General features: G+C 42.8%; 1 protein-coding gene across 4 annotated transcripts in view; it reads left to right on the forward strand.

The window, feature by feature from the left end:
* SULF2 (sulfatase 2) overlaps positions 1–19,931 on the forward strand; it is a 261,320-nt gene that overhangs the window by 213,503 nt on the left and 27,886 nt on the right. For all 4 annotated transcript variants that reach the window (XM_024207533.2, XM_024207524.2, XM_024207515.2 and 1 more), the window contains 4 exons: positions 3,218–3,346; positions 4,290–4,346; positions 5,366–5,495; positions 19,521–19,728. In XM_024207533.2, coding sequence (XP_024063301.1) covers positions 3,218–3,346; positions 4,290–4,346; positions 5,366–5,495; positions 19,521–19,728 — 524 coding nt within the window. The remainder of the gene's footprint in view (positions 1–3,217; positions 3,347–4,289; positions 4,347–5,365; positions 5,496–19,520; positions 19,729–19,931) is intronic.

Here is a 19,931-nt window from a genome sequence, read left to right on the forward strand (position 1 = left end):
ATATATAGTAGAACTTTTTTAATCTACACTTTGCTAATGAACACATATTATTTTTCTTACAAAATAATTGCATTCTCTCCCCTCCCTTATCAGCAAAGATTTAATAACAGTCACGGTAGTGAGGTGTCATTACTAAGCCTTCATTACTACAACCAAGTATGCTACACAATATTTACTAGTAATTAATATAAAATGACATGTATCAAGAAAATGAACAGATGTAACATCCTTACTCTTGTCATTGTCTTTTCTCTTGCTAATGCAAAATTCAGTAATTCTCAAGTGGTCTCCCATTCACTAGTGTGAATTAGCAAGGTTCTGCTGTCCTTTATTTTAAGCTAGAAATCTACACTAAGCTTTGTAGCTGCCTTTATGGCATTGTCCTTATTGTACTTTGTCTGCAAAGCATGGGGAAAGTAATTCCTGGTCCTCAAAGCCACAAAAATAAAATTTCTGCATAAAAACATTTTTGCTTTTTTTCCACTTTTTTGTAGTGTCTCCATTTGTTTTTTTTAAAGTGATGCCAAGTGTACATAAGAATAAGAAAGGATGGGAAAGCAGCAAACAGTACATACTTTCATGATATTGTAATTGTAACAAAAGTGAGTTTTAATTGTATTTAAAATAAACTTTTATTTTCTGAGGTGCACCATTCAGTTAGTGAGAACCACTCTAGTGATTCATACAGTACCAGGTTGAAAGTAAGAACATAAGAACGGCTATATTGGCACTAGCCCAGTACACTGGTCAGTGCCGGCTGCTTCAGAGGAAATGATCAGAACAGCACAATTATCGAGTGCTGCATCCCCTATTGGCCACTCCCAGCTTCTGAAAGTTTGAGACTTAGGATACCCAGAGCATGGGGTTGTGTCCCTGACCATGCTAGCTAGTAGCCGTTGATGGACCTATCCTCCATGAACTTATCTAATTCTTTTTTTAACCTGGTTATAGTTTTGACCTTCGCAACATACTTTGGCAACGAGTTCCACAGGTTGACAGTGCAGTTTGTGAACTAGTACTTCCATTTGTTTGTTCAAAACCTGCTGCCTATTAATTTCCACTGGGTGACCCCAGCTTCTTGTCTTATGTGAAGGGGTAAATTACACTTCCTTATTAACATTCTCCACATCATTCATGATTTTTAGACCTCTATCATATCCCCCCTTAATTGTCTCTTTTCCAAGCTGAACAATCAGTCTTTTTAATCTCTCCTCATATGGAAGTTGTTCCATTCCCCTAATCATTTTTGTTACCCTTCTCTGTGTACCTTTTCCAATTCTAAAATATATTTTTTGAGATGGGGCGACCAGAACTAAATGCAGTATTCAAGGTGTAGGCATACCATGGATTTATATAGTGGCATTGTGATATTTTTTGTCTTATTATCTATCCCTTTTCTAATGGTTCCTAACATGATGATAGGTTTTTGGACTGCCACTGCACATTGGGCAGATGTTTTCAGAGAACTAGCCACAATGATTCAAAGATCTCTTTCTTGAGTGGTAACAGCTAATTTAGACCCCCATCATTTTGTATGTACAGTTGGGATTGTTTTCCCAGTTGTTACCTAGGGTTTTCAGAACCCACAGCAGTGGTAACTTAACTGTTTCACTCCAGGGGGTATCAGGAATGAATTAATAGGAACACAGCTCTCCGGCTGATGAAAGATTAATACAAGTAAGCGTACAAGTTATCTAAAACTACAGTTTATTAGATTTAAGCACACACAGATGCATGCAATAGGTTTAGAACATCCCATATATTTATCTAAATTCTGGGACAGTATTGAGTAATTGACAGCAGGTCTGCAGTGGCCAGTTGCTTATCCGTCGGAGAGAAAAGGTGTCAGAAAAAAGTCTCTCTTAGGATAGCTTCAGAGGACTTCTCCAAAGCACACTATATTATCTAGTCCTTTTTATAACTAACTGTTACAAAACACAAAAATTATAGTGACCCCTACTGGGTCATCACTTTTCCTACCTTTCAATAAACTATTTATCACCAAACATTCCTAACAGTCTTAGTCATAATAAACGTCTATATCAAAGATGCCCAAATTCAAGGTTCTCGTCCACTTATCCACTTTCAGTCTCAGTTTTTGACTTTTTCTCTTCCCTCCTCCCATTCTGTTTAGCAGAAACTGCAGCTAGTTTTGACCTTGCCTCCAGAAACCCTGCTTTCAAATTAACCCTTAACTATGTGGTGTTCTATTCTATTAATTCATGGTGGCTGAATGCACATACTGTAATGTGATTGCAATTGGCTTAATCACATTCTGGGGTACGTGCACCCCTCAAATCCAGAGTAACACAATATGCTTTACTTTGCATTTATCAGCATTGAATTTCATCTGCCGGTTTGTTGCCCAGTCTCCCAGTTTAGTGAGATCCCTTTGTAACTCTTTTCAATCTGCTTTTGGAGTGAGATGATGGGGTATGCTACTAAATTGTTTAACTGCCTAGTGACACTGGATGCCTGGCTGTATCAGTACTTTGCGGAATGGAGAGGCTGGTATATGGGATGGCTCTGTTATTACATTTGAACTTTCACAGTTGGAGCTATTCTGCTGTATTTTCCTTTTGCCTCCATCTTATCTATCTTTTGTCTCTCCCTCCTTCTCACGCACTCTTAATTATAATAACTAACTGTTAGCTGTTCCCTTTGGGTAGTGAGACAGGATATTTCTTCTCTACACTCTTTCTGTGTAACAAACAGTTCAGTGCCATAGGTCCAGGTATTTGTTTTTGTGATGTATGTTGAAATAGACAACATGTGTTCTATCTGCCAGGCTTTATTTTTAATAAAATCATCACTATAGATGACTTACACATTAATTCTCTAAGACACCAGAGGAGTTTTTATCGTGTGCTTTTTAACATTTCAGAATAGTGTTGAACCCTTCCTTTTACTCATTAACTTATTTTGGTTTATAAACCATTTTTCATATTCAGTCTGAAATGCTATTGCTTTAGAACTAAATCTTCACATTAGCCTCTCTTGGGGTTATGCACCTGGGGGTAATTTGAATATTATAATATTGTATATATTAATCACTTTCAATACCCGACTTGATTGGATAATATCTTCCTTTGTTCTGTGCTGATGTCACAGATTAAGCTTTTTCAGATCCCATATTTGAAAAGGGGCTGGGGTTAAGGTAGTTGTTCACAATTTCCACAAAGATTCTCTAAGCAGGGTCTTTATATATTTCTTTCAGGAATCCTCACATTGTATTGAACATTGATCTTGCTCCTACAATTCTAGATATTGCAGGCTTGGACATTCCACCTGACATGGATGGTAAATCCATTCTAAAACTGCTGGATTCTGAGAGACCAGTTAATAGGTAAAGAAAAGAAGTTTGTCTCTCTCTGTGTGTATCTGTGTGTCTGTGTTCAGCCATCTGCAGATAAATTTAAGGGGAAACAGAATGAATTACAGATATAGACTAGACATGGTTCACAGGAAAATCTACAGACCTGTTCAGCGCTACTTAACTGACTTCAATTTTTTAGTTGGCCAGATCAATATATTAGCTATATGGTATTTGCCTTCCTGATAGCAAAACATAATGTGTGTGAGAGTGAACTGGCCTTTGGTCATGGGGATGTTTCTGTTCGCATGAGTTACAGATTTTAAATGTGTCTGTGGCATCATTTATGTCTTTTAAACAAAGCTTTTATTATTGTTTAAACTGTAAAAACTAATTGTACGTCAGTGCTTTATATAAAGTCAAACTTTGTTGTTTATATTGTTATATTGGAAATACACAATTATTTTCTGAGACATACCCTCAACACCTCCACCTGAAAAAGCTGGGGGGAGAGGATTCACATGGGTGCTTGTGACGGACAATAGTTTCAGGAAAAAGCAACTGAAGGAGGAGAGAGGGTGTGGGGAGATGTGCGCTTGTGGTGGAGGAGAGCAGGTGGGTCAGGAAAGGGCTTTTGTCAGGGCAGGTGGATGGTTTTGCAAGTAAGGCACTGAACTGGGATCCAGAAAATCTAGATTTAATTACACACTTCCTTTGTGACCTTGGGCAAATCACTTAATCTCTCAGTGCCTCAGTGTTTTTTGTATAGAAACCGTGACTATAGTCTGTGGCTCTATTGTGGATTTTGTCCCCATGAGAACGAATCTGTCCCATATTCCTTCGTGATTAGCACTGACAACACATATCTGTTTTGTACAGTTACACGTTCCCGCGGGAGAAGCGGGTTGTGTTTCTGGAGGAGCAATGGGGAGGAGGGGAAGAGAGGCTGGTTTTCATGAGAATTTTGTTGTTATAGGTTCCATTTTAAAAAAAAGATGAAGGTGTGGAGAGACTCATTCCTTGTGGAGAGAGGGTAAGGAAAGAGTTAATCACAGAGCCCAGTTGCTCTAAATAGGAGAATCCTGCATGGCTGGAGCCTCCTGTGAAAGCCCATGGCTAAGATCACATCCCCGCACAGGTAGTGGCATTGCTGTCATACACCTAATGCCAACGAGCCTACGATAGGAGAGACTGTATGGTAGCTTTGTGCTAGCCCTGGTCCTTGCACCCAGCAGGCATAAGTGTGCTGTGCATGGTGGGGTTTGGTGGCAGTTCTGGGGTGAAGAGGAATGAATCCTTGCTCTCCTCCCTCCCTGAAAGCCACAGAGTGGGAGCAGCTCCGTGACTGCTATCCCGCACCCTGCATGCGAAGGGGGTGTAAGCTGATGGATCTTCCTAGTTGCAGATCGACTGGCCCTGCCCCCACATCTGTCCTGTCCCCAACTTCTATGTTCACATACAAGGATGTACACTGAACTCCTTGCGGAGTATAGCTCCTGGCACCCAGGAGGGTACAGTCGCCTTGCATGGATTCCCTTTAGCCACCTTGCAGTGAAACCAGTACCTCTGCAGATCAGGCTTTTGTGGTCAGCTGGGTTTTTGAAGGGACTGCATCATTTTATGAACACTCCTAGCTAGAGAAAGGCATGAACCAAGGTTCTGCTCTGTGTTTGGGGTCTGGATTTTGAAACTCCTCCTTCCACAAAGTGTGGGGATGTTCTGATTTAGGGTTCTCACATGTACCCAGCTCTGTTAACTCTTGTAGTTATGCATGCTCTTAGTGGGTTAATCAAATCTCTCACTTTGGGAGGCAGCAGGGGTCACAAAAGGAGTCTTGGTCTCGCCTTCCCCCATTTGCAGGATAGCTCTAGTAGCCTGGTGCATTTTCAAAGCAAATGGGAGAAGTGGAGTGGATTCAGTTTCTTCTGGAGTGTTAGATTTTGGCCACTGGGAGAGGCAGGACACTGACAGGCATGGTCTGAGACACTCTGGCAGACCCTGTGTAGTATTTCGTATGAGTCTTAATGGAATACACTGTTTCTTCCCCTCCAGTAAATTACTGCATAAGAGAGAGAATGAGAAGGTGGATGCTCAGGAAGAAAACTTCCTACCCAAATACCAGCGTGTGAAAGACCTCTGCCAGCGAGCCGAGTATCAGACTGCCTGCGAACAGCTTGGGCAGGTGAGACATATTTAGCACACAGTGCAAGAAGCTATATCAAGAGCTAAGTTTAACACCACTTGCAAACTGATAACGTCCTTCACCTCATTCTCAATGCCGGCTTATAAATCAAGTGACTCGTTTTTGTGGCCTTTGCTCAGAACTATATTACAGCATTTATGAGATTGACTGGCAGTCAGGAAATTGCTGATTCAAGTGCCTATGTATCGATTCCCAGCTACTGTAAAAGAACGGCCTAGATTATTTTAACGTTCTGTTCCCCAAACGGAATGAAGTTCAGGATACATTCATGTCGAGAATTCACATTGAGCGCCACAGGAAAAATTATTCCAAATGTACATAGCTCCCTTTGCTATGATCTCATTTATTTTGTTTTTATTTTTTAATTTGAATTTAAATATACTAACATAAAAAAGCCTAATCTGGGCTTCATGTGCCCCTACCACTAATACAAATATACCATGAAAACCATAGCTTGCATACACAGTTACCACGACTGCATGTGTTAACTGTGCCCAGGTCTAAACTAGTGGGGGGGTTGACCTAAGATACGCAACTTCAGCTACACGAATAGTGTAGCTGAAGTCGGCGTATCTTAGATCGACTTACCTGGCTGTGAGGATGACGGCGAGTCGACCGCTGCCGCTCCCCCATCGACTCCGCTTCCGCCTCTCACGAGCTGGAGTTCCGGAGTCGTTGGGGAGCGCGATTGGGGATCGATTTTATCGCGTCTACACTAGACATGATAAATCAACCCCCGATAGATCGATCACTACCCGCCGATCCGGCAGGTAGTGAAGACCTGCCCTGTGTGTGAGAATGAACGCTTAGCTGTCTGATTGGTCAATTGTGCCTGTGGTTTCTATGACTGTTACATAACTCTGCTATGCAAATATGAAAATATTCACAGCCCAGACCCAAATTACATAGGAGAAGCTCAGCAAGTGTTTATAGTACATTACTAGGAACAGAGGGCATATCCTCAGCCCCATATAAGGTTGCTTTGTGGCCCCAGAGTGGTGCAAAGGTACCGGAAGCCTGTCCTAAATAGGATTCCTGCAGTGTGGGGGGGAAACTTCAGCTGGTGGAAAGCTGACATAGCTGGCGCTCTACACCATTCCTTCCTGGTGTAGAAGCCAGAACGGGCCAGGGCCAGGGCGCTGTGCTTCTAGTAAGTTTCACCAGAGTAATAGCCACTAGGGTGCCAGTATGAGTTGGTACATGTTACATCAGCCCTGTGGATGCTTTAACTTGCACCAGGGGGCAGTACTAGGATCAGGAAGGGCAGTAAAATGTAGTGTAAAGCCACCCTTAGCCACCTCCTCCCTACTGCAAGCTGCACCAGTCTTGTGCTCAGTGCACCTGGGAATTGTCCCATAGTTTCTCAGCTGTTTGGATCTGACTCAGATGATCAGACACGTTCAGTAAGAACCTTTCCCAGAACTGGTTTTCCAGGCTTCCTTTTCCTCCTGTGGCTTCCTTTTTAGGTCTAACTGCATGAGCGATCATATTCCTCTCTTTTTTAAAGTCCAAAGTACCAAAGTCTCACAGGTATGAACTTTGGTGCAGCTGATTATTGCCATCATTTCTTTTGAGCTGGCACTCCACATGAATAGGAACAAATTGTAGATATTTAAAGTTGTCAGGCTCTTGAAGAAGTCAGAGGGAACGTTAGCTATTTCTGTTACAAAGTTTCTGGGGAAACGTAGCTATTCTGTTCCCATCACTACATATCCTGCCAGGGGTGTTTCAATTTCTTTCTTGTGCTGTTCTCTTCCCTGCGGCTTGGAACTTTGTAGTAGGCATTGAGGGGTCAAGATTTTTCACATAAGTTCAGATAGACACTGGAACTGTCTCCTTGTAAGAGGTTACATAACCGCATGCAGGTCTTTTCCCCTGAAATTACTGCATGTCACTGTCCTTGGTGGGAGTCAGTCTCTGTACTGTAACAAACGTGCATGTGCACACACTTACATTTCTGTGAATAGTAAAATACCTTTGACATCAAGCAAAAGTGAGAAAAGGGGTCAGATCTCTACCCAGAATTCTTGGTAAATTGCAGAGGAGAGGTGTGACACTGGGACATGGGTTTGCCACGTCCGTGTAGTCAGAAAGGGAAATAATTGTTTCTGCATTTCAGTAAGATGTAATTGGAAGTGATGGGATGATATTGAGCAAAAGAGAAATTTTTAAGTTGGACACCAGGAAAAATTGCCTAACAGTCAAGTCAGTTAGACTCTGCGATGCTTTCCCCAGGGAATCTCAATCCAGTCAGCCCTTGCTGTAAAGAACATGCCCTAGTTCTCTGTCTAGACAGAAAGTGCAGTGGGAGATGAATGTGTTGTCTATGGGCAGAATTTCTCCCTAAATATGGGTGCATCTAAATTACTTCAGAATGAAGCAAGACAAACCTTGAAGGGGGCATATTATTATTTGTTTGGTGCTGTTGATGTAGACAGCCCTACATGATAGGTAAAATGTGCCAAATGCATAACAAATCCCAATCCTGAGACGTTTAAAGTGTAGGGGCAGTAGTTACAGTACAAACACAGGGCTCTTCTACACAAACAGTTAGTTTGCAGCAAGCTGGGGTGTCCATCTACCCAGCACTAGCTTGCTGCAGACCAACTGTCCATGTGGACCCTGTTGCCATGCATTAACAGTTCATTTAGTTTGCTTTGATCTAGTCGTCTTTGATTTGGGACTAGATCAAAGTGAAGAGGACTAGATCAACGCAAACTAATGAACTGTTAGTGTGTGGCAGCAGGGTCCACATGGACAGTTAGTCCACAGCAGGCTAGTGCCGGATAGATTCACACCCCAGCTTGCTGTGAACTAACTGCTCATGTAAACAAGCCCACGGTCCTGGTCCCATAAGGTGGATTCCCGATGAGATGTTGAGGGCATTTAATACTCAGCAGCTCATAGTAGCCAGAGTGCTTCATAGAATAGGTGGATTTTTTCAGATCCTATTTTAAGGATGGAGGGATGTAGCTTGGTCAGGATTAGGGCCTTGATCAAAGCCCACTGAAGTCATTGGGAGTCTTTCACTGAGTTTTGGACCAGGCTGTTACTAAGAAAGATGTTCCAAGCACAGAGGATAGTAGGAAAGGTGGTAGAAAGTCTGGAGAAGGAGACAAAAGAAAAGCTAGAAGAGAAGCACAAGCAGATCATCAGGACCACACGGGAAGAGTAAGAGAGGATGAGGATGGAGTTCTGGATGGAGGGGAGGTAAGGAGAGTGTTGAATGCAAAGTGGGGAGCTTATAATTCTCCTTTGTATACCCAGCTACCATCACTACAAATAGAACCTTCTTCCAGTCCCTGCAACCCTAAACTGTTAAGTCATTTCTCCCTGTTACAAAATTCTCCTTGGACTGTAATCAGGTTAATAAGAGGGCACTGAGACCATTTGTACTGTTAAAACCCCTGATACCAACTCCCTCTTGTGGGGGGTTTGGGTTGACACTAGTGAATGCAAATACCTACAGAATGCTATGGGAATGTGTGTAGCAGCCTTCCAAGTTTTCTTTTGCAGCTAGTGTTGCATTAGTTACATCCAACAAAGAACAACTGTATCCCCAGATGAAAGAACAGTTCAGAATTCATATTCAGAGATCTAAAGGGGGGATGAGCTCTTCTTTCCCACACGAAATAAAAACATTTATCCTAACACCTAATGGCTTGCACACAATTTCTTTCTCTTCGTTGCAATTCAGCCTCACATTCTATACTGACTTGGTAAGTGGAAGCTGACCCACTTTTATCTACTGGCCTGCATTAATGTGCTTTTGTGGAAGCCAATTATGATATCAGCATTGCTCTGTGGAGCAATCCCAGCAACTCCTCAGTATCATCATAACAGTTGCACAAAGAACTCCATTTAAGTAATTACACACATTTGCTTAGCATGTTTCACCCACTCAGCTAGAAGATCACTAGAGTGAATCTAGTCCATGCCTTTAAAAAATAGCACATTTCCTTTTTAAATAATGTGATGTGAGATCATTGTGTTTAACCATTTGCTAAGAAAAACAGATGTCTGAGATTGCAGTATTTCTTCTTCATACCCTGCTCTTTCTTTGTTGTGCTACTTGTTATGGCTCAAAATGTCTTTGTGTGGGGTTAAAAAGCCTCCTTTTGCACTGCTGTTTTCTCCAGGAGAATTTAGAGTCCATCTCTAGTTCCCTCCCACAGAACAGTTCTGCATGTGGAAGGCTAGTTGCTCAGCCCTCCCTCTGGCTGTTTTGTGCTATGCAGGGGGTGCTTTAGATTCCCCTATTGCAGGGGTTCTCAAACTTCATTGCACTGCCACCCCCTTCTAACAACAAAAATTACTACACAACCCCGGCAGGGGGGACTGAAGTCTGAGCCCAAGGGCTTCAGCCCCAGGCAGTGGGCTTTGACCCGGACAGTGGGGTTTGGGCTTGGGCTTCAGTTTGGGCTTGGGCATCAGCCCTGGGCCGCAGAATGGGGTCCCGACCCACAGTTTGAGAACCGCTGCCTATTGTAAGGAAATACTCAGGTGGCATAAAGGTGGCTCTATGCCACTTGCTTCTTGGGCCCCCTTACTCCCCTGGAGTAGAACATGGTCTATGGCAGGCCAGAGACAGGAGCGGTTGTGACCAGGACATGCTGTAGTAAGATGATCCGTGGCTGGCAGAGCACTCCCTAGGGTTTTATTCCTGTCAGATTAATTATTATGTTGGAGGCTGAACTGGCCCCTGACTGGCCTCAGGATTAGGGAAGTAGAAAAGTGGCTTAGACCTCCCTTTTCCCTCTGTCCCCTGGGTCCTGTAGCCTGGGAAGGGCACATCTTGCCTGGACTTGGGAACTGGACCACAGTGCACAGCATTCTCCTTCAATAACTGGAAAGAATACACAGTAAGGCATCCATCTGTCTGCCTTTGTGATGCTCTGGCTCTGTTCTGGCTAGCAGAGCTGAATCCTGGAAGTTACTCAGGAATCTAGCATCTGTATATGCAACTAAGTGAGCTATCAAGCCAGCCAGAATCGAGAGCATTTTAGCAATACAGTAATGTCCTCTGAAGAGTTTCTGAGATCCATTGTAAGTTATGGGTGCTCAGTGCCTCATAGGATTTGTCCCTTTAATATGTGATTAAAACAAGAAATAACTTGTTCACACATTAAAAATAATGAGGCATTGCTGATTGTTTCCAGTCCCTTTAAAATCACAGAGATTTCCTAAATGTTGTTTTCAGGCATTATCTATCTACAGTAACGCCTCACTTAACGTTGTCCTGGTTAACGTTGTTTCGTTGTTACGTTGCTGATCTATTAGGAAACAAGCTCGTTTAAAGTTGCGCAGTGCTCCCTTATAACGTTGTTTGGCAGCTGCCTGCTTTGTCCACTGTTTGCAGGATTCTCTGGAAGAGCAGCCCCTCCTCGTGGGGATTAGAACCAGGGGGGCCAATAGCCCCCCCCATCAGCTCCCCTAAATTCCCTGTAAGGTATGTGGCTCAGCAGCTGCCCAGCAGCAGTTCAGGTGGCCCTCCCCCCACTACCGTGCTGCTCCTGACCTGCCCTCTGCCTTGGACCTGCTCCCGGGAGCTTCCTGCTTGCCTGGGGAGAGGGGTGTTGATATCAGGATGTCTCCCTACTCCATACGCCCTCTCCACAAAGCAGAGGAGGGGGACAGGGCTCAGGGACAGAAAGGAGGCAGCTTGCTGGAAGCTGTCTGAACTGGCTGATCTGCTTAAAAGGGCAATGTACTTGAAGTGCGGGTCAGCATACTTAAAAGGGCAATGCACATCTCTCTCTCTCTCTCTCTCTCACTCATGCACACACACCCCAGCACTATGGAAAGTCAGCACCTGTGCAGCCGTGCATGTGCTGTCAGGAGGAGGGAGTGGTGAGCTCCAGCTGGACAGCGTGGGCTCATCATCATGTTCACTTTTTGCAGGGAAGTGTTTGCAGCAACTGCCCTGCATCTATTGTGTTTCCTCCCTCCTGTCTCAGTCCATGCTGCCTTGTAGCGTGAGCGGCTACATTAACAACAGCGTATTAACCCTTGAGGGCTCAGCCGAGTGCTAGTTCATCATTTAGCATCAAGGCATTCCCTGGGAAATATCCCACCCTCTGACTCCACCACCTCAACCAAGCTTCACAATCATTCATTGCTGTGTACAATATTAAACTGTTTGTTTAAAATTGTTTAAAACTTATACTGTATATGTTTATAATGTCTTTTGTCTGATGAAAAAAATTTCCCTGGAACCTAACCCCTCCTATTTACATTAATTCGTATGGGGAAATTGGATTCACTTAACATCGTCTTGCGTACAGTCGCATTTTTCAGGGACATAACTACAACATTAAGTGAGGAGTTACTGTATTTCTTATTGCAGCATATGATCAGTAAGGCAGTGGGGTTGGGAGGAATTATCCCCTGGGTCAGATTGGCAGAGACCCTGGAGGTTTATCGCCTTCCTCTGCAGGATGGGGCACAGGTCACTTGCAGGCTTAAACTAGTGTAAATGGTAAATTCTCTGTAACTTCAAGTCTTTAAACCATGATTTTAGGACTTCGGTAACTCAGCCGGAGGTTAGGGGTCTATTACAGAAATGGGTGGGTGAGGTTCTATGGCCTGCAATGTGCAGGAGGTCAGACAAGATCAGGGGTCGGCAACCTTTCAGAAGTGGTGCTGAGTCTTCATTTATTCATTCTAATTTAAGGTTTCGCTTGCCAGTAATACATTTTAACGTTTTTAGAAGGTTTCTTTCTATAAGTCTATAATATATAACTAAACTATTGTTGTATGTAAAGTAAATAAGGTTTTTAAAATGTTTAAGAAGTTTCAGTTAAAATTGAATTAAAATGCAGAGCCCCCGGACCGGTGGCCAGGACCCGGGCAGTGTGAGTGCCACTGAAAATCAGCTTGCGTGCCTCCTTTGGCACGTGTGCCATAGGTTGCCTACCCCTGGACTAGATGATCATGATGGTCCCTTCTGACCTTAGTCTATGAATCTTTTCTGTTTTAGCCAGAAATAGCCCATAATGATATATCCTCTGCTGATAATCATTATATTATTGTATAGGGATTTATTGTTGACCTTAACTGCTTCATAGATCCTAGATAACATTTGTACCCCTGTTAATTATGGGATATGTTTTTGAATCCCTTTCAGTAAAGATAACAGGAGCAAGTTACTGGCCAAAGTCAATATAATTCAACAACAACAAAACCCAACTCTTCAAATACCCTGACACAAATAGCAGTGTGGTGCAATGGACAGCAAGCTGAACTGAAAGTCAGGCAATGAGGGTTCTAACCTCAGCTCCATCACTGGCCTGCTATGTGACCTGAGGCATGCCACCTCACCTCTCTCTGCCTGTTTCCTCTCCCACCCTTTGTCTTGTCTATTTAGATTGTAAGGTGTTTGGCTTAGGGGTTTTCCTTCATTGTGTTTGTCCAGCACCTAGTTCAATGGGAGCCATTTGCAGTTGGGGCTTCTTGACATTACCACATACAAATACTAGTAGTCTTAATAAATTAATTATAGAACTCAAATATTTAAATTCAGACACTGAGTTAAATTTTCATTCATGGTCATGTGTTGATATTGTTGACTGTAGCTAAAGGCTATTTCATTGTGACACTAAGAAGCCTCCTAAATTTCATCTTCCTGTCTGTAAGTTTCCCTTCATTCATCTTGTAATTTTAAGCTTTGATTTATATGCAGTGCTTGATGAAGCTGAATTTGAGCTCAGAGTCTACTGGTCAGGAGTTTCACAAGTCATCAACCAGTGTAAGAGAATAGAATCCAAACAGAATGAAGAGCAGGAAGTATTATTTCTGTACTGATGATTTGGAGGAAAGGAAACTCGATTCATCCTTTGCTGATAGAGAAATTGGTGGGAGTGCACAGGAGAGCAACAATAACAGCAACAACAAAGATAAAAGGTTTGGAAAATAAGACCTGTGAGGAAAGGTTAAGGAACTGGACATGTTCAGTCTGGAGAAAAGATGGCTGAGGGAAGAGATAACTGTCTACAGGTATCTAAATAGCTGTTGTACACAAGACAGACCAATTATTTTCAATCAGCAAGGACAGAATAAGAGGTAATGGATATGAGAGAGAGCAGGGAAAACTCATGTTAAGTATTAGGGGAAACTTGGTAGCACTTGGGCAATAGAACAACCTGCCAGTAGAGGCTGTCGAATTGCTTACGCAGGAGATATTCAAGTGAAAACTAGAGATGCATGGGTTGTGCATGATTTAGGAATCATTAAATCAGTCCTGCCCAGGAGGGTGGACTGGGTAACTCATGCCTACCTAGCCAGAGGATTTTGCCATATCATCCTGATTCGTCCAACCCACCAGGGAGGAAGGCTGTGGCTATCTAACTGATCAGAGCTGGAGTTGCGCCTTTCACTTTGCTGCCTGCTGGGATGTCATCCCTTCTTTCAGCAAAAGAAGAAACCCCTGAGACACACAATGCTGACTTGAGGCTTAGTCCTGAAATCCATGGGCTTCAGGGAGTCTCACCTGATAAGGATTGAATGATCAGCCCCTTTTTCCAAAATAAAAACATTTGTCAATTGAAAGAGAGATGCACTGAGGAAATAAGTGAACTGCATGAAAAAACCTACTGGAAGGAAGGTCATAGCTATTTATTTCTGATTGGAGCCCCAAGTAATGACTTTGAATTAACATCCGTAATTGCTCTAGTGGCAGGAAAGCTCTGAAGCACAATAATGCAAAACCACTTGGTGGTGGTAGGGAATGGGATGGAAATTAAGACTTCTTGATATGAATACAAAATACAGCCTGCATCTGCCACTAGGGGGTTACGTGCATGTTAAAAGTGGGTAGCTTCACTGAAGAAGTCCAAGACATGGACTCTGCATCCGTAAAAGAAAAGTATCTGTTCCTTATACATCTGCTGCTAGATTTGTGTTTTAGTGCCCAACTGTTTCTACATGTAAGAGATACTTTGGGCCTTTGTGGAGTGATATTCTAGGATCACTTTTCCATAACACTGAAATTGCCCATTCAACTGTGGGCTCAGCTTCTCCAAATCATGAAGATTGTGATTAGTACATGTGGGGGGCGGGGCTGGGAGCACTAGAGTATGCCTAGCTAAATAGGTGGCAGTGGGCACCGACATAGCTGGTTAACTGGCACTATTGCCCAAAGTGTCCCAATGTGGACAATAGGAATTCCTCTACTAGAGCAATATGAAATGAGAAGTATGAAGAGTTGTTAACATGATGGCTTTCAGGCCACACTGCAAAAGACTTTTATTTGAATGTGTGTTCTGTGGGAGTGCATCCTCACTGACCTCAGGTCAACTAACTCGTAGTAAGTAAAATCCTAATGAAGACAGATCAGTTTGCAGTTTTAACACTTATCGGGTCATTGTAAACCCTAGGCTCCCGCACAGCAGGTTGGGATAGACTGTTCACAATGACCTGCTAATTTTTATTAAAACTACAAACTGCCCTATTTTCACTAAGATTTTTAAGATGTTAGTTACCATAAGTTAGGTAATATGAGTTAACACACTGGATTTTTCCTAGTGAAGACAAAGAAGAGGGAGTGGTAAAAGGGGATGTTTTGCTGCTTGGATTTATAGGCTAGCTGCATTAACCCATTATTTGTTAATGATTATATTTTATTGCTAGGTGGTCATCATTTGTGACTGTGAGCCTAATTAATCGTTAGGGCACCTAGCACTCTTTGTCTGGGTAGTTTTAATTGTTTAAATGATCCTCCAATCAAACAGAGAAAGTTGTACTCATTTCCCTCAGTGTAGATGTGCTCTGCAGTAGACAGGAATGATGTCAGCTGCTATTATTGCTTGACAAAACGGGTGTCAATGCTTAGAAGCAGGCTGAGGGTGCATTGCAGGATCCCTGGGGATCATGCCACTGAGTACACACCCATCTCTGTTCAGAAGGGAAAAAATAGAGGCAAATTATTTCTGAGCATTTGTGGTTTGTTCTGAACTTCTCTCTTTGGTGCAATTGTCCAGTGTCTGTTTCTAAAGAGTTTTGCTCAGTATCTTTGTGCACTTATTCAGCAAATAGGCCTGTTGATTACAAACGTGCTTTTGTAACAAAGTCTTCCAGTGACTTTCACATCAGCTCAAAACTTCTCTGTGAAGATTTTTAAATGCACCGAATTAAAGTAATTCTCCCAGTTCACATGGAAGGAGAAAGTTGGGCGTTTGTTGCTTTCTTGATGAGAGATGAAGGAAGAAGAGAATAAATTGTATTGGGGCACACACTGGGGCACATATATACAGCAGTTACCATCTTGGCATGTTAACTTCCTCATTGCTGAGTCTGTGGAAAAGGTTGTCTTTACTGATGCATCATTTTTCTATAGCTGAGTTTTACTAAACAGGAAATGTAGCTGGTCTGTATATTTTCCAAAACAAGGTTCAGATGAATCAAAACGATTCAAAAGTATAGCTTTCTTCAATGTAAGAGCTGGTATTTAGCAAACTGATTTCTTAATTTAAACTCAGGTAGTTACATTTTATCACGTTAAGTAATTTTAAAAATACTTACCTGGTAATTTAATCTTCAGAGCTTTTTTCCTCACACACCCTGGGAGGTAAATTTATCCCACTTTTACAGAGGAGGAAACTAAGGACCCAACCCTGCAAATGTTTAACTTTACAAATCTGAGGAGTCCCATGGGATTCTGCATGTGCTTAATGCTAAGCAGGTGTGTAAATCTGAGTAAGATTGGGGCCTAGGACACACACAACTTGCCCAAATCCACAAAAGGTGTCTGTGTCCAGGTCATAATTACAACTCAGGAGTCCCTAGCTCCTAGTCACCAGGCATGCAACAAACTCCTGAACTTTTTTAAAAAATGAAAGCACACGTTGAATGTGGAGAAACAAGCCCTGGTTGGCCAGGACTGTGCAAGGTCTGTAAGCTCCCTCTGCAATACAAGCACTGGGTTGCTGTTTTCTGCTTCACTGTTGTGCAAATAGTGGCATAAATTTCCAAGGGAAATGAAAGCTTTGTTCCCAAGCCCCAGAAGCATCTCTCTGTGGGAACTGAGTTATTCTTCCTCATAGAGCGGCAAGCTGGTTGTAGAATATTCTTTCACTTGAGAGTTGCTGCTGGTGTGCGGGTTGTTTTTTGTTTTTTGTTGTTGTTGTTTCCTTTTGGAAATGTCCCGAAGTTCCAGTGAGGCCTGGAGGCTCAGATCTAGAGAGGCTGTAATAGAGAGAAAGTGGAATTTTTCTCAAGACAAACTACAAGATGAACGGGGGTTTCCCAGTGACAGTAGATTTGGGACAGTAACAGACACACTTCCATGTTTTAAAAATGAGCCCTTTTCTTTCGCTTTATTGCAAGTTTGTTGTATTTTTTTCCCCTTGATACCTAATTCAGTGGTACCAAAAGGCTCTACAGGTCAGGTTTTACAATTTGAAAATGCACGAGGGCTTAAATAGAGATTGGATGGCATGAGTGTGACGGGTTGGATCACAGAAACCCCCTTGGGAGCTGCCACCCAATGTGCAAAGACTACCCCTGCTTCTGTTTTCCCTGCCACCTCAGGACTCCAGCCCCCTGTCTTGCTGAGCCAGACACTCCCGTCTGCTCCGACACAGATCCAGGGTCTGAATCACTTGTCCCAAAGCTGCAAGTTTACCTGAAAACAGCTCACAGAAGTGTGCTTGTCTTTAGCACTCAGATGCCCAACTCCCAACTAAACCCAAATAAATCCGTTTTACCCTGCATAAAGCTTATGCAGGGCAAACTTATAAATTGTTCGCCCTCTATAACACTGATAGAGAGATATGCACAGTTGTTTGCTCCCCCAGGTATTAATACATACTCTGAGTAAATTACTAAATAAAAAGTGATTTTATTAAATACAGACAGTAGGATTTAAGTGGTTCCAAGTAGTAACAGACAGAACAAAGTAAGTCACCAAGCAAAATAAAATAAAATGCGCAAATCTATACCTAATCAAACTGAATACAGATAATCTCACCCTCAGAGATGCTTCAGTAAGTTTTTTCTCAGACTGGACACCTTCCAGGCCTGGGCACAATTCTTTCCCCTGGTACAGCTCTTGTTGCAGCTCAGGTGATAGCTAGGGGATTCTTCATGATGGCTCCTCTCCCCCCTTTGTTCTGTTCCACCCCTTTATATATCTTTTGCATAAGGCGGGAACCCTTTGTCCCTCTGGGTTTCCACCCCCCCCTCACTAGAAAAGCACCAGGTTAAAGATGGATTCCAGTTCAGGTGACATGATCACATGTCACTGCAAGACTTCATTGCCCACTTGCCAGCACACACATATACAGGAAGACTCACAGGTAAACACAGCCATCTGCGGATAATGGTCCTTGTTAATGGGAGTCATCAAGATTCCAAACCATCATTAATGGCCCACACTTTACATAATTACAATAGGCCCTCAGAGTTATATTTTATATTTCTAGTTTTAGATACAAGAGTGGTACATTTATACAAATCGAATGATCACACTCAGTAGATTATAAGCTTTGTAATGATACCTTACAAGAGACCTTTTGCATGAAGCATATCCCAGTTACGTTATATTCACTTATTACCATATTTTTCTAAAACTATCCCAGTTACATTATATTCACTTATCATGTTTTTATAAAACCATATAGACTGCACAATGTCACAATGAGATTGTATCCGTCTTGGGTGGAAATTATGACTTTCGCTTTATGGTTGTCCAGCCCAGCTCCATTGACTTCAGTGAGAGGTAGATCAAGCCTGAAAGGTGCAGTTGAACAAGTTTTCCTGATCTTCCCCCAGTGCCAAAGGTCTGAGAGAAGTATTCCTTAAAAAGCTACTGAGATACACACTTGGTCAGGGTGTGCCTACACTGCAAAGAAAAACCCTCGGTGCCCTATCTCAGTTGACATGGACTCGGGGCTTGGGCTGCGGAACTAAAAATAGCAGTGTAAATGTTCCTGCTTGGGCACTGAATCCATAGATCTTGGAGTCCAGGCTGTAGCCCAAGCGGGAACATCTACACTGATATTTTTAGCCCTGCGAGCCCAAGTCAATTGGCCTAGGCTCTGAGATATGGTGCCTCAGGTTTTTCTTTGCAGTGTAGACATACCCACAGGTGCATAGACTGTGGGAAGGGGGGCGGAGGTCTCAAAGAAGTTGCTTCTCTCCTTGTATTGTGTGGGGTGGGGCTATGAGTACACATAAGGTTGCCCTCCTGGACTGATGAAGTAGTATTCTGTCAGGCTGGAGAATGCTGTGATTGGTAGGGAGGGAGAGCATTAAAGGAAATAACTTGCCAGCCTTTTAAAGTTGGGGCTAAACTTCACTCTTCCATTGCCATGGTCGCAAGATTCATTCTCTCTTTTCTGAGACTGGTCTCCCTGTTACGGGTTGTTTTGTTTAAAGTCCGCAAGGAAACAGGCAGCAGGCTAGAAATTAGGGAGTCCCTCTGCCAGACCTGATAGACTGTGCATTCCAGGTATAAAGGACAATCGTATGGAAGGCAACTGGCCAGTTAAAAGCCTTCTAAATCTTTGATTTATAACTTTGATTGTTTTGTTACATTATGGTAATAAGCCAACTGTCCTTAAGCTAAATAAAGTGCATAGAAAATATGGCAACTCCTTTCATTCTACTCACCCAAAAAGTTTACCTACAAGCAAAATCAAATGCAAAAACAGAATAAAGAATATATGGGTTGAAAATGGGAAGGTTGCAACAACCAGTGTATTTTGAGTGTAGATAATTTAATGAAGTGGCCATTTATCCTGGGCTGTTTTTAGCGTTTGGTGAGTCTGGTAAACCTGTGTTGCAGACATGTTGTTGTGCATTTGCATTTGTTCAGATGTTGCTACTGACCCAACCTTTTGCAGACCCACTTATATGGAGCTTTATACTTTTGGTAAAACCCTCGGTGACTGCAGTGATGGGCACAGTATTGAAAGACAGTTTTCGCTAATGATTAGCTCTGTCTGTCTCTTTGTATCCTGTCTGTGGCATGGTGGCAGTGTTCTAACAACCAAATGTAACTTGCAGAAATGGCAGTGTATAGAAGATGCCAGTGGGAAGCTCAAGCTGCACAAGTGCAAAGGGATGGCTCACCTGGCAGCCGCGAGCAGAAGCAAGGGGGTCTCCAATCTCATGCCCAAGTATTACAGCAGGAAAAGTGAAGACTGCAACTGTGAGGAAAACGAATACAAGCTGAGCCCTATTGGACAGAGAACGAAACTCTTCTCCAAGAAACGTAAGCGACCGCGCTGCCTCTTCTGCCTCTGTGTCATAGAAAAAAGGCTTGCTCTTCGCTCATAGCAACATTCTCAGGCTTGAGTGCCTGATGTTAGAGTACCTGGATCCGTATGTAGGCACCTGAATAAGTGATCTGATTTTCAGAGGTGCTGAGTGCCTGCAGCTGTCACTGAAAATCAGGCCACTGATTCAGGTGTACAA

The sequence above is a fragment of the Terrapene carolina genome, unplaced genomic scaffold (assembly GCF_002925995.2).
Source record: "Terrapene carolina triunguis isolate 2854851 unplaced genomic scaffold, T_m_triunguis-2.0 Scaffold130, whole genome shotgun sequence".
NCBI classification, from domain to species: Eukaryota; Metazoa; Chordata; order Testudines; family Emydidae; genus Terrapene; species Terrapene triunguis.